Raw genomic sequence first — 25,289 nt, forward strand, 5'->3', positions numbered from 1 at the left:
AACGGTAGCCGGTATCGAGAGGGGCGGCTCAGGATGGACTGGAGTAGGACAGTGGGACTGAAGTGTAGATGACAGAACAGGGCTGGAACACAGGAGACAGGAATGGAGTAAGACTATAGACTGGAACATGGAGGAACTGAAGTGTAGATGACAGGACAGAGTTGGAACACAGGAGACAGGAATAAAGGAGGACAGAAGGACTGGAGCAGGATGGAATTGGAACACCGGAGGCAGGACTGGAGTAGGACGGCAGGACTGGAACAGGAACACCGGAGACAGGAATGGAGTAGGACGGCAGGACTGGAGCAGGATGGATCAGGAACACCGGAGGCAGGAGACGGAGGAAACAGGAATACTGGAGCAGGACTGAGAATAATTGTTAGCGAACACGGAAGACAGGCTGCGAGGTTGCTGCAGAAAACACTGAGGACGGCACCGAGAGACAGTAGAGAACACAGGAGGAAGCAGGGCCCAGTGTGCAAGGTAACACAATGATCAGGTGCCTCCCTCAGGGGGAAGCGGCCTGATATAGCCCCGTCTGGTCTGCCATTGGTCCGAAGGTGCTTCCGGGTCAGGGCATAGCCAGAGCACAAGAAGCAGCAGGGAGGCGCGCCCGCGGTCTATGGCGCATGCGCATTGCATACAGGGATGTCGTCGGCCGCGAGCCCGTCAGAGGTGACCACCGTGGCCGTCGGGTGGAGAGAGGCTGCGGTGTGGGAGCGGAGGACGGGTGATTATGACGGAGCGGTGTAACACCAGGCAGGTGGAATGCCACCGTTAAACCTTGGCTTCCTTCAATCAGTGTGAGACTGGGCAGGTAGAATGCCACCATCAAGCCTTGGTTTCCTTCCATAAATGTGAGACCAGGCAGCAAGAATGTCACCATCAAGTCTTGGCTTCATTTAATCAGTGTGAGACCGGGCAGGAAGAATGCTACCATCAAGTCTTGGCTTCCTTTAATCAGTGTGAGACCGTGCAGGTAAAGTGCCACCATCAAGTCTTGGCTTCTTTTAATCAGTGTGAGACCGGGCAGGTAGAATGCCACCATCAAGTCTTAGCTTCCTTTAATCAGTGTGAGACCGGGCAGGTGGAAAGCCACCATCAAACCTTGGCTTCCTTCAATCAGTGTGAGGCAGGGAACGTAGAATGTCACCATCAAACCTTGGCTTCCTTTCATCAGTGGGAGACTGGGCAGGTGGAATGCACCATTAAACCTTGGCTTCCTTCAATCAGTGTGAGGCAGGGAAGGTAGAATGTCACCATGAAACCTTGGCTTCCTTTCATCAGTGGGAGACTGGGCAATTGGAATGCACCATTAAACCTTGGCTTCCTTCAATCAGTGTGAGACCGGGCAGGTAGAATGCCACCATCAAACCTTGGCTTCCTTTCATCAGTGGGAGACTGGGCAGGTGGAATGCACCATTAAACCTTGGCTTCCTTCAATCAGTGTGAGGCAGGGAAGGTAGAATGCCACCATGAAGCCTTGGATTCCTTCCACAATTGTGAGACTGGACAGCAAGAATGCCACCATCAAGCCTTGGCGTCCTTTAATCAGTGTGAGACCGGGCAGGTGGAAAGCCACCATCAAACCTTGGCTTCCTTCAATCAGTGTGAGGCAGGGAAGGTAGAATGTCACCATCAAACCTTGGCTTCCTTTCATCAGTGGGAGACTGGGCAGGTGGAATGCACCATTAAACCTTGGCTTCCTTCAATCAGTGTGAGGCAGGGAACGTAGAATGTCACCATCAAACCTTGGCTTCCTTTCATCAGTGGGAGACTGGGCAGGTGGAATGCACCATTAAACCTTGGCTTCCTTCAATCAGTGTGAGGCAGGGAAGGTAGAATGCCACCATGAAGCCTTGGATTCCTTCCACAAGTGTGAGACTGGACAGCAAGAATGCCACCATCAAGCCTTGGCGTCCTTTAATCAGTGTGAGACCGGGCAGGTGGAAAGCCACCATCAAACCTTGGCTTCCTTCAATCAGTGTGAGGCAGGGAAGGTAGAATGTCACCATCAAACCTTGGCTTCCTTTCATCAGTGGGAGACTGGGCAGGTGGAATGCACCATTAAACCTTGGCTTCCTTCAATCAGTGTGAGGCAGGGAACGTAGAATGTCACCATCAAACCTTGGCTTCCTTTCATCAGTGGGAGACTGGGCAGGTGGAATGCACCATTAAACCTTGGCTTCCTTCAATCAGTGTGAGGCAGGGAAGGTAGAATGTCACCATCAAACCTTGGCTTCCTTTTATCAGTGGGAGACTGGGCAGGTGGAATGCACCATTAAACCTTGGCTTCCTTCAATCAGTGTGAGGCAGGGAAGGTAGAATGCCACCATCAAACCTTGGCTTCCTTTCATCAGTGGGAGACTGGGCAGGTGGATTGCACCATTAAACCTTGGCTTCCTTCAATCAGTGTGAGACAGGGCAGGTAGAATGCCACCATGAAGCCTTGGATTCCTTCCACAAGTGTGACTCTGGACAGCAAGAATGCCATCATCAAACCTTGGCTTCGTTTAATCAGTGTGAGACCGGGCAGGTGGAAAGCCACCATCAAACCTTGGCTTCCTTCAATCAGTGTGAGGCAGGGAAGGTAGAATGTCACCATCAAACCTTGGCTTCCTTTCATCAGTGGGAGACTGGGCAGGTGGAATGCACCATTAAACCTTGGCTTCCTTCAATCAGTGTGAGGCAGGGAAGGTAGAATGCCCCGTCAAACCTTGGCTTCCTTTCATCAGTGGGAGACTGGGCAGGTGGAATGCACCATTAAACCTTGGCTTCCTTCAATCAGTGTGAGACAGGGCAGGTAGAATGCCACCATGAAGCCTTGGATTCCTTCCATAAGTGTGAGACCGGACAGCAAGAATGCCACCATCAAGCCTTGGCTTCCTTTAATCAGTGTGAGACTGGGCAGATAGAATGCCACCATCAAGCTTTGGCTTCCATTAATAATGGTGAAACCAGGCAAAGTGAATGCCACCACCATGCCTTGCTTCCTACAACCAGTTGTGTCTGATGAATACATATATGTAAAAATATATAATGTATAACTATAGTATATGTATCCGAGAAATTTTAACATAAATGCCCATGGTTTGTACCTTGTTCTTGAAATCCAGCTTTTTTTTCTACCGAATAGGCCAGTCATCTCAAGCTGCCTCTGCTTTGTATCTGTCCACCTCTACATTTATCATTTCCTGGGCTATGACAATCTTTCACAGCAGACCAGGATTAAATCTTCTTGTCCAGCATGTGAGGAAATGAAGACTTGATACCTTATCTCTTCCCTTCCTCCCCCTCCCTTCTCTACAGGTTTATCTTACCTTGTATGTCAGTATCTCTATAGAGCCATCACGGCTCACCTTACTCACTTCTCAACACCAGCTCACCCCTCACTGGTTCTCTGTCCTGTGTCGCTGTACAGGAATCTAGCTTCCTTTTTCTCAATCCTTCATCCCCACCCACCCTCCTCTTTCTTTGGCTTTATCTTCTTTTTATAATGAAATCATCATTCCATTATGCTCACACTTTATCACTGTGTCCTGGGGTGAAGGAAGTTCTGTTTCCCCCTGTCCTGGGATCTCGGTACACCGCCATCAATAATATGCACTTTGTAAAAAAAAATTCAATTTGGAGTTCTCTATTTGGCTTCCAGGAAGTCATTGGCATTTCAGTATCAACTCGATCATTTGTTTTTTCGCAGCCTAAGATAATAGCAATGCATTGGAAAAAGAGGTTAATCTTTCTGATCTTTGCGGGTTAATTAATTTTCACCCTGACTGCAGCCAAGAAGCTTTCTGGGGAAAGGACAGACATCCTTTTAGTCGTTTTCTGCAGCGTGCAGGCCTCAGAAAACAGATTGTTTAATTAGAGATACATTTATTTGCCTAAATGGCATTTTGGCTCAAGCTGGCAAATGACATTTCACTTTCTACTCTGAAAGAACCTATTCTTATGCATGCAATTCAATAAAGATAAAGCGAAAACACAACCTCAGCAGTGTGGAAAGTTGTGTATGACATAACCACAGAATAGCTGTAGGTCAGTGGAAATAGATAATCCGTATTATTCTTAACATGTTATCATTGCTCAAGATAAATATTTAAAGACTGGATGGAGCAATGAATGGATGGAGGGATGAATGGAGCGATAGATGGAGTGATGAATGGATGGAGTGATAAATGGATGGATGGAGCGATAGATGGAGTGATGAATGGATGAAGTGATAAACGGATGGATGAATGGATGGATGGAATGATGAATGGTTGGATGGAGCGATGAATGGATGGTTGGAGCGATGAATGGATGGTTGGAGTGAAGAATGGATGGATGGAGTGATGAATGGATGGATGGCACGATGTAAATGGATGGAGCGATGAATGGATAGTTGGAGCGATGAATGGATGGATGGAGTGATGAATGGATGGTTGGAGCGATGGATGGATGGAGTGATGAATGGATGGATGGAGTGATGAATGGATGGTTGGAGCGATGAATGGATGGATGGAGCGATGAATGGATGGATGGAGCGATGAATGGATGGTTGGAGCAATGAATGGATGGTTGAAGCGATGAATGGATGGTTGGAGTGATGAATGAATGGATGGATGGAGTGATGGAGCAAGGAATGGATAGATGGAGCGCTGAATGGATGGATGGAGCAATGAATGGATGGTTGGAGCGATGATTGGATGGTTGAAGCAATGAATGGATGGTTGGAGCGATGAATGGATGGATGGAGCGATGAATGGATGGTTGGAGCAATGAATGGATAGATGGAGCGATGAATGGATGGATGGAGCAATGAATGGATGGTTGGAGCGATGAATGGATGGTTGGAGCAATGAATGGATGGATGGAGCAATGAATGGATGGATGGAGCAATGAATGGATGGATGGAGCAATGAATGGATGGATGGAGCAATGAATGGATGGTTGGAGCGATGATTGGATGGATGGAACGATGAAAGGAGGAATGGAACGATGAAAGGATGAATGGAGCGATGGAAACATGAATGGATGGAGTAATGATGGATGGAACGATGGATGGATGGATGAAAAAAGAAGCTCAGTGATTATTACTGTTATTTTGCAGCTCTGGGGTCCTGGGTCCAAATCCCACCAAGGACAACATCTGCAAGAAGTTTGTATGTTCTCGCCATGTTTGCGTGGCATTCCTCCAGGTTCTCTGGTTTCCTCCTACCCTCTAATGGCATACTTTGCCACGTCCGTAATCTATGACTGCTGGATGAGAGTCCTAAGATCTGGCATCTACATCTCTTCTTTTGATTAGCTGGCCAGCCATGATGTCATCTACTGTATTACTATAGATAGACAAACAGACACACAGATAGATGTATGGCTTGAGAATATCTCTACCATTTTGTGCCGAAATGTTGCATCGGCTGGTTAAAATCAGTTTTCTCATCATCTGACTTTGGAGTGCTGACCCCATTTTTTGGATCGTATGCAAGAAGTTTTCTTAATAACCTTGGGGCCTTTGTACCCAGGTTTACATGAAAAGCTCTGCTTTTAGATAGATAGAGTATTTACAACCATATGTATCTCCCTGCCCTAATTGACCCCTCAGTTGGTCAGCACCACCGCGCCTCTTCTGTGGTCAGGATATCCATCTCTGCATTTCCCGGCAGGTTTAATATGAGAATGTGGGACACTCTGTTTACTGAGAGTGACAGATTGGGGACAGGCGGTGTTATGCAGCCTCCAACCTGCAGCCTGGCTATTATTTACTGTGTCATAAGAAACCTATTAGCAGATAAATGAAGGGACAACTCTACCAAGAAATCAAGATTCATCACATGTGACAAGGGCCTTTGATTGGAAACCATCGCAAAGGTGAGAGCGAGCAGCTGCAGCTACTGAGTGATGTGCAATGGGACCCGGCCTGATAAGAAGTGATGAGAAAGGAGAAAATAGAGAGTAGGACGGGAGATGCAGGTAACTGAGAGCTCGTCATGGAAGCTAAGAAAGAGCACAGTCTTAAGAAGGAGAACAGAAAGATAACAGCACCACTGTGGAGGTCTGTGCTTTCCACCATTGGTTTATTTCTACAGGCAAATACAAGACGTATATTATAGTTTTCAGGAGTTCATTAAAGAGAGAAAAAAAATAAAATAAAATAATAGAACAAAAATCTTTAAGCTTAAGTAGTATGTAATTTTTACTTTCTAATGTAACCTAAATCTCTAAAATTTCCAAAAACGAATTAAGCAAAATAATTTATACCAAATATGGACAAATTCCAATATATTAGTAAATCAGAACTTATATGTGCTAATTCTCCCTTGAAGAGATATTGGGATTTTTTTGGCGAAGTCACCAAATGTGACCATAATAATTGTAGTCACTCATAAATTAGCTTCTCAGCAACTGATGGAAAGATCGACATTAAGTCATTGACTGAACTTACTGAAAAAAAGTTTGTTGTCATTTTCTGAAAAGATGATTTCAAAAAGATGACCGACATGAATGAACTTTTGACTCTTTTTCAAACATTTCTGATTAATGGCCTCTATTATTCTTTGGGTGAAAAACTTGGAAACAATGACAATTGGCCAGTACTGGGGGTCAAGCTACTGAAATTGTATGGTGCAACGTACCAAAATATTAGGCCAAATATTCATTCATTTGGATTGTAGTGGTTTCCCTACCACAATTTTACCTTTCCATTTTCCCTATTAGTACTTAGGACCCCTCTCATTTGAGAGCCATAGCTGTAGGTGCTATCGAGCAGCAGCTGTCACTCGGGCAGCCTCCGGCCATCCAGGTTTCCTATGGTTGTCCGTTCAATTTAAAGGGATGTTCTTGTATTCTTAAATGTGTAAAATTGCAAAGTACATGTGTAGGTACGTGCGCCGACTGGGGGGTGGTCCCTTTTGCGCCTCAAACAGACTGGAGACAGAAATCAATATACGTTCAACAGGTCTTCTTTATTGGTCATCCACCCGATGACCACAGCAACACGACAGCCTCCGTACACACAGGCCCGGGTACCTTTCACCTTCCTTTTTTCCTTTGTAGTGACGTCCCTCACAGTTCTATCGCTGTGGCTGCCCTAGGCCTACCAACACAGCACTTCACCCGTCCAAGTCCGTCTGTCTGGTACCTCCCAGCCTCCTTTTTCCTGCGGCTGTCCTGTTAGGGCCACCCCCTGAATGTCTTCTCCAATGGCTGTTCTGTCAGGGCCACCCCCCTGGCCGTCTCTCCTTCCAGTCCCCTCTGGAGCTCTTCCTCTTCCCGTCTTTCCTCCTTCAGTCTCTTCCTCTGCCTCTTCCTCTGCTCAGCAACTCCCCCTGGACTGGCCACCCTCTGGAACTCTCTCTGCCTATCTATTCCCCTCCCTGGGAACTCCCCTCTAGAGCTCCCGCAACTCTGCCCACCATGACCACATCTTAGTACTGCACCGTCTCCTCTTCCCGTCGCTCTTTTTCTCCCCCCAGTGGCCAAAGCCCAGCACCCCACCATCTCCCAGTCTCTCTAGCTGTCTCCCCTCATGTATACACCAGCTCACAACAAGTATATCTACGACACATCTCGCATCAACCCTCCTACTTCAGACAGGTCCACAGGTCAGTTCACTTCCCCACACATGTAAGAACAAGCAACTTTGCAAAATAACTCTTATTAAAAATTCACTCCATTCCCCAAGAATGGAGGGATTACATTATAATGTTTACTGCTTGTTGCCTAGGTTAATGACCACCTTTGCAGTCAGAGATGGCTACTCCCCTATGCAAGGAGTGCAGTACTTACAAGCTCTTTGTTATGGAGCTTGCAAGTGCTGCTCTGAAGCTGTCTGGACCACTGGTTCCAACCCACTTCAGTGTCCTTACGCTCCTCCGATGTGGCAGAGACAAAGCTGCCTCTGCTTGCACCATGTGAGAGCATTGAGTTTGGGATATCGAAGTGACTATGATGCTAATGTGGACTGTCGATCATCGGGAGCGTGCCACCCCCTGGCAAGGAGGAAGCGGAAGATAAAAAAATCGGACAACCCATTTAGTAGCTTATGTGTAATACTACATTTCCTTTACAGTGAACATGAGCAACTAACCACATTTCCCTCTGGCAAAAACAGAAGTTTGCAGAGGTTCTTAGGGGCTGAAGACTGTGATTATAATGTAGCAAAAAAGTTTTCTTTCTAAATAAAATATACCATGTTCACAGGATAGTTGATAAATGTATGATTGATAGAGATCCCACTGCTAGGTCTCTCACTCTAAGAAGGCCCCTGTGTGAATGGAGCAGTAGAGCACGTGTGACCATCACTCACTCCACTTCTATTGGGCAGACTGAGATAGACATTTCTTCCACCCCATGCATGTGAGCGGAGCTTTTATGGAGCTTTATTATATAGTGTAAAAGTACCATATTGTGCAATTTTAAAAACAAGTACAAAGTTGTAAAAAAAAAGTTCATCTTTCACAACTAAAAGGTTATGCGCCTATGGTCCCTACCAATGTATATCTTGCCCCCAAATAAATATATATACTGGAAAAATGGCATAGATATCGGCAACCTGTAGCAAAAATGCACCTCAATGTCCTATAACTGATCAACGTATTATTCCACCAAAAAGTAGAAATCTCGGGTGCAACACCACAATGGAATCAATCCAAAAATGTGCAAAAAAGAAAGGTGGCACTCACCATCCCTTGAACAGTCCTTTATTCAGCAAAAACTCTAACATGGATGCAGGAGAGTTATAAACACGTAACGGACGATGGCCGGGTCCTAGAACCTAGGACCCGTTGAAGCACAGGAAGATGAGAAATGGCCGCCATCCACTATGTGTTTATAAATCAAGGATCTTTCAAGGGACGGTGAGTGCCACCTTTCTTTTTTACACATGTATATGTATACAGTATAACAGTATATATATATATATATATATATATAAATCCAACAATGTAGACCAGCTCACTCCTGTGAACCACCTGGAACCTCAGCTGACCTGGTTAACTCCGTTGTGCCCGGATCTGGATGTAGGCGTCCATCCATACAGATGTGAACAACGACAAAGCAAAGTCCAGCAATAACGTGAGCAATCCAGGATGCTGTTAAAAAATGTTTTCTTTTTATTCATAAATCCATTAAAATGCAATGGTCCAAGTAGTTCAAAACAGCAATAACGCAGGAAAGTCGTGCAGATAGGACTACGCGTTTCAGCGGTAGAACCCGCCTTCTTCACGGTCCAGAATCTAATCTGCTTTCCAAACATGGAACCTTATATACATCCCACTCCCATCAGGGTAATTATAAACATATGTGAGAGACTTAAAAACATGTGCTATAAAAGCAGATCAAACATATAAACTATCCACATATTGATCAGTATACAACATGCATAAAGATTATAAGGAAAGAATTCAACATATTAGAGAAAAGTACATTAGGAATGTCCAATAACCTGACCATAAGATTTAAGGCCCTGTGCACACAGTGCAGACTCTGTGCAGTTCCGCAGCAGATTTGGCCCTGCAGAACCGCAGCAGAAAAGCAACAGAACAGCACGTGATGCACAGTACCATTTAAGGCTATGTAAAAAAAAAAGGCTGTGCACATGCTGCAGATTTTTCTGCGCAGATCTGGTGCAGAATAAAAGAAGCAGCATATCGCTTCTCCTGTGCGGCTCTGCTGCAGCTCTCCACCTGCTCCATTATAGAAATCTGCAGGCGGAAACTGCAGGGGAAATCTGCACAAAAACTGCACCAAATCTGCGACAAATCTGCAGGCAAAACGCAGATCATCTCACCTAAAGATTTAGCAAAATCTACGCGGAAAACTCCACAGCAGAATCGGCACCGTGTGCACATAGCCCCAGTGGTACAAAAACATAGAACAATAATATTAACCAGCATTATATAATACAAATATATCAATAGTGCATAATGATATCCAGGCGGTTATTAAAGCCCTGTGGCATGCGAGTCCCCAACTCAAATATCCACCTACTTTCTCTTGCAAGCACTTTTTTATGAAAATCTCCCCCTCTCAATGGTTTTTTTACATGCTCTATGCCCATAAAGGAGAAACCGCATAAATCCCCATTATGTTTTTTTGAAAAATGTCGGGATACTACTGATGCACCAACCATAGGTAAATTACTAGCGTCTGATAGGTGTTTGCGGATTCTAGTTTTAAGGGGGTTCACCGTGCAACCTACATATTGCATACGGCATATATTGCAATTAATTAGATACACTACATTCTCCGTATTACAGTTTATAAAAGAACAAACATTAAACTGTTTTTTATTGGAGATAGATGTAAATGTTTTAGATTTATTAGCAAAACCGCAGCACTTACAGATACTGGCACCGCATTTAAAAAATCCTGTTGTTTTTAGCCAATTGCTAGGGGAAATTTTATCCGGATCTTTGAACATGCTGGGTGATAATAATGTAGCTAAAGTCGGGGCTCTTCTTGCCACAAAGGCAATATCATTATTTTCCACAATATTTTTCAAAATATCATTCTGAGATAACAAGGGGAGATATTTTTTGATGATTTTAACAATAGAATTAAACTGAGGACTATAGTTGGTACTGAAAACCACCCTAGATTTTTTAAAGTCAAACTGTCTTTTTTTCTCAGTAGATTCCAGCAGCTTAACCCTATCCATGCCTGCTACCATTTTCCTGGCTCTGTCCAAGGACCAATTACGATACCCCCTTTTTTTTAAATTATTACAGGTCATTTCAATTCCTTCCTCCAATTTGTCACTAGATGTAGTATTCCTTTTTAGTCTAATAAGCTCCCCCACAGGAATATTCTGAATGACATGTTTGGGGTGATTAGAGGAAGCCATTAAAATACTATTGCATGCAATGGATTTTTTATAGGGAGATATCAGAACCCCATCATTGTCCAGATCTGCGGTCAGTTTCAAATCCAAGAAGTTAATTGATACCTCATGACCACTACTAGTAAATTTTAGATTGAAATCATTCAAATCCAAATAAGAAAAGAAACTTTTTGCAGACGAGAGACTACCCCTCCAGACAAATATCAGATCATCAATAAATCTCCCCAGCCAAACAATATTATCCTTGTATGGGTTATCAATATTAAAGATATAATTTTCTTCCCACACAGACATAACCAGGTTAGCTAGGGAAGGTGAAAACATGGCGCCCATGCTCACACCCTGTGTCTGGAGGAAATATCTCTCATCAAACACAAAATAGTTGTGGCTTAAAAGAAATTGAATTGAGGAGACAATAAACCTCTGAATGGAATCCTCATAATTACTGTATCTGGACAAATAATATGTGATGCATCGTAACGCGACGTGATGGGGATAGAAGGATATAACCAATTATTATAATTATTTATGATCTGATATTTGTCTGGAGGGGTAGTCTCTCGTCTGCAAAAAGTTTCTTTTCTTATTTGGATTTGAATGATTTCAATCTAAAATTTACTAGTAGTGGTCATGAGGTATCAATTAACTTCTTGGATTTGAAACTGACCGCAGATCTGGACAATGATGGGGTTCTGATATCTCCCTATAAAAAATCCATTGCATGCAATAGTATTTTAATGGCTTCCTCTAATCACCCCAAACATGTCATTCAGAGTATTCCTGTGGGGGAGCTTATTAGACTAAAAAGGAATACCACATCTAGTGACAAATTGGAGGAAGGAATTGAAATGACCTGTAATAATTTAAAAAAAAGGGGGTATCCTAATTGGTCCTTGGACAGAGCCAGGAAAATGGTAGCAGGCATGGATAGGGTTAAGCTGCTGGAATCTACTGAGAAAAAAAGACAGTTTGACTCTAAAAAATCTAGGGTGGTTTTCAGTACCAATTATAGTCCTCAGTTTAATTCTATTGTTAAAATCATCAAAAAATATCTTCCCTTGTTATCTCAGAATGATATTTTGAAAAATATTGTGGAAAATAATGATATTGCCTTTGTGGCAAGAAGAGCCCCGACTTTAGCTACACTATTATCACCCAGCATGTTCAAAGATCCGGATAAAATTTCCCCTAGCAATTGGCTAAAAACAACAGGATTTTTTAAATGCGGTGCCAATATCTGTAAGTGCTGCGGTTTTGCTAATAAATCTAAAACATTTACATCTATCTCCAATAAAAAACAGTTTAATGTTTGTTCTTTTATAAACTGTAATACGGAGAATGTAGTGTATCTAATTAATTGCAATATATGCCGTATGCAATATGTAGGTTGCACGGTGAACCCCCTTAAAACTAGAATCCGCAAACACCTGTCAGACGCGAGTAATTTGCCTATGGTTGGTGCATCAGTAGTATCCCGACATTTTTCAAAAAAACATAATGGGGATTTATACGGTTTCTCCTTTATGGGCATAGAGCATGTAAAAAAACCATTGAGGGGGGAAGATTTTCATAAAAAAGTGCTTGCAAGAGAAAGTAGGTGGATATTTGAGTTGGGGACTCGCATGCCACAGGGCTTTAATAACCGCCTGGATATCATTATGCACTATTGATATATTTGTATTATATAATGCTGGTTAATATTATTGTTCTATGTTTTTGTACCACTGGGGCTATGTGCACACGGTGCTGATTCTGCAGTGGAGTTTTCCGCGTAGATTTTGCTAAATCTTTAGGTAAGATGATCTGCGTTTTGCCTGCAGATTTGTCGCAGATTTGGTGCAGTTTTTGTGCAGATTTCCCCTGCAGTTTCCGCCTGCAGATTTCTATAATGGAGCAGGTGGAGAGCTGCAGCAGAGCCGCACAGGAGAAGCGATATGCTGCTTCTTTTACTCTGCAGCATGTGCACAGCCTTTTTTGTTTTACATAGCCTTAAATGGTACTGTGCATCACGTGCTGTTCTGTTGCTTTTCTGCTGCGGTTCTGCAGGGCCAAATCTGCTGCGGAACTGCACGGAGTCTGCACTGTGTGCACAGGGCCTTAAATCTTATGGTCAGGTTATTGGACATTCCTAATGTACTTTTCTCCAATATGTTGAATTCTTTCCTTATAATCTTTATGCATGTTGTATACTGATCAATATGTGGATAGTTTATATGTTTGATCTGCTTTTATAGCACATGTTTTTAAGTCTCTCACATATGTTTATAATTACCCTGATGGGAGTGGGATGTATATAAGGTTCCATGTTTGGAAAGCAGATTAGATTTTGGACCGTGAAGAAGGCGGGTTCTACCGCTGAAACGCGTAGTCCTATCTGCACTACTTTCCTGCGTTATTGCTGTTTTGAACTGCTTGGACCATTGCATTTTAATGGATTTATGAATAAAAAGAAAAATTTTTTTAACAGCATCCTGGATTGCTCACGTTATTGCTGGACTTTGCTTTGTCGTTGTTTATATATATATATATATATATATATATATCCATCCCTAACACACATTGATACACTCTCTCAATGCAGCCCAGCCATTTGTTACTAAGTTCTGCTGAAATAGAGGCACTTATTGGGAAGGCAGTGAGTTCACATAGCTATTGATTCCTCCAACAGAATGGATGACCCCATACGTGTTATGTTGACAGATGCACTTTAAAAATGTTGAGCATTGCTGTACTTAGAATTAATACTTAACTATAAGCCTGAACTCTTCTGACACATGATGTCCCTGGTGGCTATGTCTTACCTCTGCCGGTGCTGTAATGCTGTAGTTTATCACTGTACACCGCCTCTTTGCTGTACGTTCTCTTCCTGAAATACAAAAATACACTAGACTTGAAAAATATTAATGCAAATGGCTGTAATGGACTCAGCGGGATGATCAGGCCGATCATATAGCGCATTTCATGGGAAACAGGTATATACAGCCAAGGTCAAAAGTTTGGACACACCTGTTCATGCAATGTATTTTCTTGTTCTTATTGAAATGTGCATATTGTAAATTCAAAAGGAAGGCTGCAAAACCATGAATGAACAAACCAGAATATATTTGTTAAAGAAGACTTGTCGCAAGATCAAAATTGATCATTTTTTGCTCTTACTTTATTCCTACAGCTCCTCTAAGTAAGTATTTTTTTGTTTTTTTAATACACCATACAGTTTTAGAGATATAGGCCTTTTTATTTTGTGCTATTTTTTATGGTTTTTACCAAAAAGGCAGTGCTCACAAATTATCACTAAATAAAAAAAATCCATATCAATGAAACTGTATGGAAATTAAAAATAAAACAGAATACTCAGGGGAGTAGCTTGGCCCAAACAATGTTCTCCTTGTCTGTGGTCCTCAGTAGTGGCTTCTTTACAGCAACTTGATAATAAAAGCCTGTTTCTTGCAGCTTCCTATGAAGAGTTGATTTTAAAATGTGCGTCATTTAAGAGGGCTGCTATCTGAGATGCTGTCAATTTGTGGTTTCTGAGGATGGAAACTCTTCTGAACTTATCCTCTGCAGCAAAGATAATTATTGGTATTCTTTTACTGGATCGGTCCTCATGCAAGCCAGTTTAATCATAGCATTGATGACTTTCATGACTTAACTTGGTGGAACAGTTAGAAAAGAATTTTCCCAAAATATACTGGTGGCCATAGATATAAAGATGGGGCTACTTAGTGATTTTGGCTGCAGCACAGGGCACGCACCAAAGATTAATCTATGTTGCTACATCACAGCGCGATGCAGCTGAAATGAAGTAGTATTGCAACCTGCAAAATACCTCAACTGTGACAAGAATGACACAAAAAGACAGAAGTATTTGTTTTTTATTCATCATGCTTGTCGCAGTTGAGATGCCCTTTTACTGTTGTTGTATTTTTTATATTCTTATAAACTAATTCTGTTTGGTGCCTCCAGTTATTTTTTTATTATCCTCTTCTAGTTCCTGATATGCCTTGCCTTTAGGCTTTTCTTCATGCTTGGGAATATGAAGAAGTCCCAGGGGGCTAGTTCGGGCGAGTAAGAGGGATGACCCTTATTTTATGTCAAAAGTCACCACGAGAAGAATTGTGGTGTTACGTCTATGATCCTGAAACAAAACAGCAGTCCAGTCAGTGGAAGACAGATTCATTGCCCAGACCAAAAAAAACACGGCAAGTGAAATCAAACTTGTATCCATGATGATTGCTTTTTTTGACAACAAAGGAGTCGTTCATTTTGAATTTATTCCTCAGGCCACAACAGTGAACCAACATTACTATCTGCAAGTGCTGAGGCGATTGTTTGAACCAGTGAGGAAAAAAACGCTGCTGCTTCATCATGACAACATGCCTGTACTCACAGCATGGAAAAATCAACAATACAAAGGTGACATCAACCCCACCAACTATGACGCCACTTGCCACCGCTACAGGACAAGTGGGAAGAGTGAGGCTAAGTGCCAGATTTGGCGCATCTTAGAGATGTGCCTTTTCTGGGACGGCTGAGAGCTGATGTTTTTAGCCTGGGGGGCAGTATCTATGGCCCCTTCCTTGGCTATTAATATCAGCACGCAGCTGTCTGCATAGTTTTTGCTGGTTATTAATTATAGGGGGACCCCACATCTTTTTTGAGGGGATCACCCATTTTAATAGCCAGTAAAGGCTATTAATACAGTTGTGAGCTGATATTAATAGCCTGAGAAGCTCCATGGATATTACCCAATTTTCTGGCTATCAACATCGGCCCCCAGCCATCGGTTTTCCCTCTGCTGGTTACAAAAATTGCGTGGGAGCCCATGACATTTTTTTCCCAAAAAATAGGGATTTTTGTGTACGCACCGTAAAATCCTTTTCTCCGAGCCATTCATTGGGGGACACAGAGACAGTGGGTGTTATGCTGCTTGCACTAGGAGGACACTAAGTAAACCAGAAAAAACTCCTCCCCTGCAGTATACACCCTCTCGCTGGATGATTTCTCCAGTTCGGTGAAAAAAGCAGTAGGAACTTAAACATTCAACAATAACCATAACTATGTCAAAACCTAAGAATGCTACAATGAGCCAGTAGGCTAAAGTAGGATAAACAGGGTGGGTGCTGTGTCCCCCAATGACTGGCTCGGAGAAAAGGATTTTACGGTGAGTTGTAGTACACAAAAAACCCTATTTCTCCTATGCCTCATTGGGGGGACACAGAGACAGTGGGACGTCCTAAAGCAGTCCCTGGGTGGGGAGTATACATCTGCTAATACCCCATGTACCACTGAGTCAACACTGAGGTACTGCCGATTGCACCACCTGGCTAGCATTGCCTTTGAAGCGGCTAGACCCTTCCTATGCTCCTCTGGAAGTATGAACAGGGCATCTGACTTGCGGAAGGGAGCACTCCGTGAGATATACCGTCTCAGCACCCTTACCACATCCAGGGTGTGGAGGGCCTTCTCAACGCGATGGACTGGCGCCAGACAAAAGGAAGGCAAAACAATTTCCTCATTGAGATGGAAAAAGGAGATGACCTTGGGCAGGAAGGACGGGGATGTCCTGAGAACTACCTTGTCCTGATGAAAATTCAGGAACGGAGAACGGCTGGACAGGGCTGCCAATTCCGAAACTCATCTGACTGACGTAATTGCCACTAGAAAGACCACTTTCCAAGAGAGGACAGTCAGTGACACGTCCTGCAGCGGTTCGAAAGGAGCCTCCTGTAAGGCCCCGAGAACCAGATTAAGGTCCCATGATTCCAATGGCCTTCTATAAGGAGGCGCCACATGGGAAACTCCCTGAATAAACGTCTTGACCTGAAGTTTGGTGGCAATTCTGCGTTGGAAAAGCACTGACAAGGCCGAAATTTGGCCCTTGAGCGAGCTAAGCGCGAGGCCTGATTTTAATCCGGATTGAAGAAATTCCAATATGTCCGGAATGGAAAACACTAGAGGTGATCGACCATGATCCTTGCACTACGAAAAGACGGCTTTCCAGGTGCGGTGATAAATGCGCCTGGACACAGGATTCCTAGCACTAATCTTGAGGGAACCCAGCCTGTGCTAAAATCCAGGATTCAATGGCCACACTGTCAAAGACAGGGCCCCGGAGTTCTGGTGGTAAATCGGGCCCTGTGAGAGCAGATCTATGCGATCTGGAAGTCGCCAGGGGACGTCGGCGACTTGTTGTATTAGTTCTGCATACCGTGCTCGGCGTGGCCAATCTGGCGCGACTAGGATCACTGGTACTCCCTCCGCTCTGATCTTCTTGATGACTCTCGGAAGCAAGGGAAGAGGGGGAAAGATGTATGGGAGCCGGAACCAGTGCCATGGCAGAAATAGGGCGTCCGCTCCGATCGGGCAATGGACTGAGACACCTTGTTGTTTAGCCTTGAGGCCATGAGATCCACATCTGGAGTCCACAACGATGACAAATCTGCTGAAAGACTTCCGGATGAAGAGGCCACTCTCCTGAGGCAATGCCTTGGTGACTGAGAAAATCTACCGCCCAATTTTCTACGCCCGGGATATGGATTGCTGAGATTGGCGAATGGTTGGTCTCTGCCCAATGGAGGATGTGACTCACTTCGTGCATGGCCATCCTGCTCCGGGTATCTCCCTGGCGGTTGATATACGCTACAACCGTGGCGTCATCGGATTGGATCCTGATGGGGTGACCTGCGAGGAGATGGTGGAAACTCCGTAGAGCTAATCTGATCGCTCATATCTCCAAAATGTTGATGGGGAGACGTGATTCTCGGGTCGACCAACGACCCTGTGCCGTATGGTGACGAAAGACCGCACCCCAGCCGAGAAGACTTGCATCGGTGGTTACTGCCATCCATCTTACTGGGAGAAAAGACCTCCCTTGATTCAGGGAGGACCTCAGTGTCCACCACCTGAGGGCTTGCCTGACCCACAGGGACAGAAGAATCCGACGGTCCAGGGAGAACGGGTTCTTGTCCCAAGCTAAGAGCAACGCATGTTGTAAGGGACGGAGATGGAACTGTGCAAATGGAACTGCTTCCATTGCAGCCATCATCTTTCCGAGAACTCTCATGCTGAAATGAATGGAGTGAAACGCTGGTGGGGAAAGAGTCCGCGCTGCCTGTTGTAAGGCTTGGGTCTTTTCTAGAGGGAGAATGACCAACCCGCGGGAAGTGTCCAAGATCATTCCTAAAAAGGAAATCTACTGAGCCGGTTTCGGGAAAGACTTTTCAAAGTTTATCTTCCACCCCTGGCGCGAAAGTGTAGTTACTGTTATATCCACGGATTCCTCGCAGGCTGGAAGGGACGGACCCTTGATGAGCAGGTCGTCCAGATACGGTAACACCACTACTCCCCGAGAGTGGAGAATGGCCATGACAGCCACCATGACCTTGGTAAAGACCCTGGGGGCGGTGGCGAGTCCGAAGGGCAAGGCAACAAACTGGAAGTGTTCCTCGTGAATTGCAAAACGCAGGAACTGCTGGTGGGATGGGCAGATCGGAATGTGAAGGTAAGCGTCCTTGATGTCGATGGATGCTAGGAACTCTCCTTTTTCCATGGAAGCGACAACTGATCAGAGAGATTCCATTCGGAATCACTGTACCCTGACAAACTGATATAACAGTTTGAGATCCAGAATGGGTCGCATCATCCCGTCCTTCTTTGGAACCACAAAAAGGTTTGAATAAAATCCTCTGAACCTTTCGTGATGAGGGAACGGAATGATGACCCTATCCCTTAGCAGAGCCTGAACAGCCCGAAGGAAGGGTCTTGTCTCTTTCTTGGGGAGAGAAGGGAAAAACCGAGTTGGAGGGAGAGAAGAAAATTCTATCTTGTATCCAGAGGACACCAGCTCCCTGACCCACTAGTTGTGGATGACCGCGAGCCAGGTGTGGCTGAAGGAAAGTAGGCGACCGCCTACTTTGTCGGTGTCCGCCGGATACCGCAACAAGTCATTGGGTAGAGCTATGAGATATGGCTCCCCTAGACCCAGAAACCCTAGGCCTAGTGTGACATCGGCGGTCGTGCCCGCCGATGCCCCTTTAGCGACGGCGCCCGCCGCAGCTTCCTCTCACCTGCGCCCTCCGGTTCGCGCGTTCCTCCGCGCTGCTTGCCGCTCTGCTGCGGGTGACCGCGGCGGCCTTAGGCCGCGCACGCGCGTTCCCCCGGTCTCTTCCGTTGGCAGGGGGCGTCGCTAGGGGAGGGTCTGTAGGGCGCACTTCCGGTCTCCGCATATATCAGGCGTCCGCTCTATTCTGAGGGCGCCTGATGATTGTTTGTGACTCGCAGCACCCATCGGCCCTACCTTCTTCTGTGTACCCTGCCTACCCTTGCTGTTCCTTTGTCTGCCCTGTTCCTGGTCCGTGTCTGTCTGCCTGTCTCCTTCCTGTGGTCCTCGCTGTACCTTTCCTGTGGGCTTCCAGCCTTTTCCTACTGGCCTCCACTTCGCTACTCCTGCTCTGTCTGCCAGTCCTCCGAGTCGTCCCTGCTGGCTCCGGCTGTCGCGGTTCCGCCCCCTGCGGTCTTGCCCCTAATGATCCCTGTATAGGGGTCGGTCTTCACCAGGTGTGCTCGGCCCAGGGGCTCCGGATCCGCGATCCAGAGGGTCCACTCTTGGACGTAATAGCCAGAGGCGTCACAGTATCATCAGGCCATGGATCCCGCCGGTGCCGCAGCCGCCACACAAAAGGAATTGCTGTTCCTTCGTGAAAATCAGAACCGGATAATGTCCTTTATGAAGTCTATGGACACCCGGTTGTCCGCCCTGCAGACCTCTGACCCCGGGCACGCTCCTCTCTTAGTCAGCCTTCAACAGGAGCTCGCGCAGCAGCGCGACGCCCAATCCCACATCTTGGGTTACATGGCATCCGTGGATGACCGATTGCTGGCCCTGCAATCCTCTGCTGCCGCTGCAACTTCCCCCCCGGATGTAGCCCCTACTCCGGCTCCCCGTCTGGGTAAACCCCCCAGGTACGGCGGAGATCCCAAGTTATGCCGGGGTTTTTTAAATCAATGCAGGCTACATTTTGAGCTTGCCCCCCTTCAGTATCCTACTGACCGCGCCAAGGTGGCATTCGTTGTGTCCCATCTTGAGGGTGAGGCCCTGTCCTGGGTGAACCCCTTGTGGGAAAGAGATGACCCCGTAGTGCTAAATTTACAGACCTTCTTAGAAACCTTTCGCAAGGTATTCGATGAACCGGGTCGCTTAGCATCCTCCACTGAGGCCCTTTTTAACCTCCGCCAGGGTTCCCTCACAGTGGGGCAATACGCCATCCGCTTCCGGACCCTCTCTTCTGAGTTAGGGTGGAACAATGAGGCTCTAGTGGGAGCCTTTTGGAGAGGCCTCTCCAGCAAGATCAAGGATGAGCTTGCCGGGCGAGACACCCCCACCACTCTGGAGGACCTTATTTCGCTGGCCACTCGCATAGACCTACGCTTTCAGGAGCGCGCTAGAGAGGCAGTCGGAGAGAGAAGGTCCTTTAGGTTGTATCAGGCTCCTGTCCCCCGTTTCCCTGTATCTCCTGTTAGCGCCGCTCCTGAACCTATGCAGGTTGATCGGGTCAGACTGTCCGAGCAACGCCGCAGGGAGAGGATGACCAAGGGCCTCTGCCTGTACTGTGGAGGGGCCAACCATTTTGTGCGTTCCTGTCCAGAGAAGCCAGAGAGGTCGGGAAATGCCTCCACCTAGGTCAGGTAAGAGAGGACCCCCTAGGTGATCAAAATTCCTCTCTTCCCCTTACTCTTTCAGCTTTGCTAATTACAGGTCGGGGGCGTGGGTCTGTGGAGGTGTATGTGGACTCGGGTGCTGCCGGTAATTTCATCCGCCAGGAGGAGGTTGACAAACTCCAGATTCCGGTGTTGGTATTGAAGAACCCTCGCGCTATTTCCTCCGTTGATGGTAAACCTTTACCCGGACTCATCACCATGATTACCGTCGAAGTAGATCTTCAAATCGGAGCTCTCCACCTCGAAAAGATAGCCTTTTATGTCCTGCCACAATTAGCCCATGCGGTTCTCCTAGGACTGCCCTGGCTCAGACGGCACGAACCTGTGATTGACTGGCGCTCTGGGGAAGTTCTCCGTTGGGGGCACTCCTGCCAGGAGCACTGCCTACGGGCCCTCACGCGTCCTCGTCCATGCTCGAAGCCTGCCGACCTCCCGGGCTTACCCGCACCCTATCACACGTTTGCCGACGTGTTCAGCAAGAAGGAGGCGGATTCCTTACCCCCTCATCGCTCCTATGACTGCCCTATCGACCTAGTTCCTGGTGCCACTCCTCCCAGAGGGAGAACATATCCTTTGTCCCCAGCAGAGACCTCAGCTATGTCGGAATATATACAGGAAAATCTGGCCAAGGGGTTCATCCGAAAGTCCTCGTCCCCTGCGGGCGCAGGTTTCTTCTTCGTCCGGAAGAAAGATGGGTCCCTGCGACCCTGTATTGACTACCGGGGTCTGAACAACATCACGGTCAAAAACCGGTACCCGCTCCCGCTGATTCCTGAACTCTTCGACCGCCTGAGGGGGGCCAGAATCTTCACGAAGTTGGATCTGCGGGGAGCTTACAACTTAATCCGAATCCGAGCGGGGGACGAGTGGAAGACGGCCTTCAATACCCGGGACGGCCATTATGAATACTTGGTCATGCCGTTCGGTCTCTGCAATGCTCCAGCGGTGTTTCAGGAATTCGTAAATGAGGTGTTCCGAGACCTACTCTATTCCTGCGTGGTGGTGTATTTGGACGATATCCTCGTTTTCTCGACCGACCTCTCCTCCCACCGGAGAAGTGTACGCACGGTCCTGCAGCGCCTTCGAGAAAATCGTCTTTACGCCAAGATCGAGAAGTGCCTCTTCGAGCAAACAGCGTTACCCTTCTTGGGGTACATCATCACGGATTCCGGTCTTAAGATGGATCCGGACAAGCTGTCCGCGGTACTCCAGTGGCCTCGTCCGGTTGGCATAAAGGCCATCCAGCGTTTCCTCGGCTTCGCTAATTATTACCGGCAGTTTATACCCCACTTCTCTACAGTCACCAAGCCCATTACGGTCCTGACCCGTAAGGGGACGAAGCCTAACGTCTGGCCCTCTGAAGCCGAGGACGCCTTTCTTGCCCTGAAACGCTCGTTTGCTTCTGCTCCGATTTTACACCGTCCAGTGGCCAGTAGGCCCTTCATTCTGGAGGTTGATGCCTCCTCCACTGGAGCTGGGGCGGTTCTCTCCCAACAGGCTCCATCTGGACGTCTTGTCCCCTGCGGGTTCTTCTCCAAAACCTTTTCTCCGGCGGAGTGCAACTACTCCATTGGGGACCGGGAATTATTGGCCATTAAAATGGCGCTGGAGGAATGGCGATATCTGCTCGAGGGGGCAGTGCACCCCTTTACTATCTTCACGGACCACAAGAACCTGGCCTACCTGCAATCTGCCCAGAGACTCAACTCCAGACAAGCCAGGTGGGCTCTGTACTTTTCCCGTTTTGAGTTCAAGCTCCACTTCCGGCCCGGCAGTAAGAACATCAAAGCCGATGCGCTTTCCAGGTCTTTGCAGCCTCCGGAGAGGGAGGAAGATCCATCATATATCATCGAGCCGGCTAAAGTTATCTCCGTGGCCCCCGTGAGTTTCTCTAACCCTCCGCCTGGCAAGACCTTCGTCCCTCCAAACAAACGCCTGGAAGTACTGCGCTGGGGACATTCTTCCAAGGTTGCTGGGCACGTTGGGATTAAGAAGACTCTTTTGCTTCTTTCCCGGTATTACTGGTGGCCCTCTCTCCACCAGGATGCTAAGGACTTTGTAGCCTCCTGCAGGTCTTGTGCTCAGAACAAGGTTCCAAGGACTCTCCCCTCCGGCCTCCTTCATCCGTTGCCTGTCCCAGAGGCTCCTTGGCAGCAAATCGCCATGGATTTCGTGACTGATCTCCCTCGCTCGGCTGGGTGTACTACCATCTTAGTCGTCGCTGACCGCTTTTCCAAGATGGCCCACTTTATTCCCTTGGTCGGACTGCCATCTGCCCCAAAGTTGGCCGAAATCTTTATCCACCACGTGTTCAGGCTACATGGCCTCCCTCTGCGAATCGTGACCGATCGAGGAGTCCAGTTTACTTCCCGATTCTGGAGGGCCCTCTGCCGGCTCCTGGGCACGTCTCTCGACTTCTCTTCAGCGTATCATCCTCAAACCAACGGCCAAGTGGAACGGATTAACCAAATTCTGACCACCTACCTACGCCACTTTTCTAACGCCCATCAGGATAATTGGGTCTCTCTTCTACCTTGGGCGGAATTCGCTCATAATAATCATTCCAGCGAATCAACGTCCAAGACACCGTTCTTTGTGGTAACTGGGCTAAATCCTGGGGTTCCATTGCCCTTTTCCGCATCGTCTGGAGTTCCTGCAGCAGACACTCTCGCCAAGGAGTTTTCGCAAATTTGGAAGGAGACCAGAGAGGCGCTCGAGCTAGCCAACGTCCGAATTAAGAAACACGCGGACAAAAGACGAAGGGATCTACCCCCGTACCAGCCCGGGGACAAAGTCTGGCTTTCTACCAAACATATCCGCCTGAAAGTCCCTGCTTACAAATTAAGTCCTCGGTACATCGGGCCTTTTGAAGTACTTGGGCGCATTAACAAGGTAGCCTACAAATTGAGGTTGCCGGCGTCACTCCGGGTCCCTAACGCCTTCCATATCTCGCTCCTTAAACCTGTGGTCTTGAATCGGTTCCAACCAACCTCCATGTCCCCTCCCTCGCCAATTTGTTCTGACAATGTCTTTGAAGTAAAGGACATCCTGGCTATGAAAAGGGTCAAAGGTAAGACTCTTTTTCTTATCGACTGGAAGGGTTTTGGCCCAGAGGAGAGGTCCTGGGAGCCCCGAGAGAATGTCGATGCCCCCCTTATCATGAAAAGATTTCTAACCAACCTCAGAAGGAGAGGGCATATGGGAGGGGGTACTGTGACATCGGCGGTCGTGCCCGCCGATGCCCCTTTAGCGACGGCGCCCGCCGCAGCTTCCTCTCACCTGCGCCCTCCGGTTCGCGCGTTCCTCCGCGCTGCTTGCCGCTCTGCTGCGGGTGACCGCGGCGGCCTTAGGCCGCGCACGCACGTTCCCCCGGTCTCTTCCGTTGGCAGGGGGCGTCGCTAGGGGAGGGTCTGTAGGGCGCACTTCCGGTCTCCGCATATATCAGGCGTCCGCTCTATTCTGAGGGCGCCTGATGATTGTTTGTGACTCGCAGCACCCATCGGCCCTACCTTCTTCTGTGTACCCTGCCTACCCTTGCTGTTCCTTTGTCTGCCCTGTTCCTGGTCCGTGTCTGTCTGCCTGTCTCCTTCCTGTGGTCCTCGCTGTACCTTTCCTGTGGGCTTCCAGCCTTTTCCTACTGGCCTCCACTTCGCTACTCCTGCTCTGTCTGCCAGTCCTCCGAGTCGTCCCTGCTGGCTCCGGCTGTCGCGGTTCCGCCCCCTGCGGTCTTGCCCCTAACGATCCCTGTATAGGGGTCGGTCTTCACCAGGTGTGCTCGGCCCAGGGGCTCCGGATCCGCGATCCAGAGGGTCCACTCTTGGACGTAATAGCCAGAGGCGTCACACCTAGGTTTCCAAGAGCGGTTAGGTCTGTATGAGACCTGGGAGCCTCTGTCTCCACGCGGGGACTGACCTGATCCGGAAGAGAAGGTAGAAGGGAACCAACCGGAATTGTTGCGAAAAGATCGAAAACGTGTCGGCTGTTGGTTGCGAAACAGCCGAACAGCCATTTGTTGAGGAAGGAATTTACTTTTTCCCCCCGGTAGCATCAGAAATGAGCTGGTCCAGTTTCTCTTCAAAAAGACGACCCGTTTGAAAGGGGAGAGAAGTCAACGATCTTTTAGATGTGGCATCCGCCCACCAGTCGCTGAGCCATTGGGCTCTTCTAATGGAGATCGCATTAGCGGCAGTTTGAGCAGCGCAATAGGCGGCATCAAAAGAGGCGTCCACTACAAAGTCTGCTGCATGAATTATCTGCCTGGCGACAGTGGTTGCCTCCGGAGGAAAATTGGTGCCCTGGAAGGAAGTAATCAAGACTTCTGCCCAAGCGGCCATTGCCTTAGTGACCCAGATTGCTGCGAAAGATGGAAAAAGCGCTGCTCCTGAAGCTTCAAAAACTGAATGGGCATGGTAGTCAATTTGACGATCGGAGGGGTTTCTGATTGAGAAACCCTCAGAAACGGATAGGAGCATTTTAGAAGCAAGATGCGATACAGGAGGGACCACCAGAGGGGACTGTAACCAATCCTTTATTAGGTCTGGATCAAAAGGGTATTTAGCCTGAGTAGACTTTTGCCCTGTGAACCGCTTATGTGGATGTTCCCTATGTTTCTGGACAATTTCCTTAAAGTCCGGATGGCTGGTAAATAACCTGCGTACATGCTTGGTTTTCTTAAGTGAGATAGGATGTGCTGGAGCGGGAATATTTTCCTCATCCAACTTCAGAATCCTGTTGACTGATTCTATAA

The 25,289-nt window shown here is 47.2% G+C and overlaps 1 protein-coding gene across 2 annotated transcripts in view; it reads right to left on the reverse strand.

The window, feature by feature from the left end:
* The window catches only part of EPHB1 (EPH receptor B1), a 434,861-nt gene that overhangs the window by 38,365 nt on the left and 371,207 nt on the right, over positions 1-25,289 (reverse strand). The window contains exon 9 of one of the 2 annotated variants that reach the window (XM_073576520.1): positions 13,627-13,709. In XM_073576520.1, the coding sequence (XP_073432621.1) occupies positions 13,627-13,709 (83 nt within the window). The remainder of the gene's footprint in view (positions 1-13,626; positions 13,710-25,289) is intronic. The other variant, XM_073576521.1, reaches the window with a different exon arrangement.

Source organism: Dendrobates tinctorius, unplaced genomic scaffold (assembly GCF_039654945.1).
Source record: "Dendrobates tinctorius isolate UK_male_01 unplaced genomic scaffold, ASM3965494v1 ptg000049l, whole genome shotgun sequence".
NCBI lineage: Eukaryota > Metazoa > Chordata > Amphibia > Anura > Dendrobatidae > Dendrobates > Dendrobates tinctorius.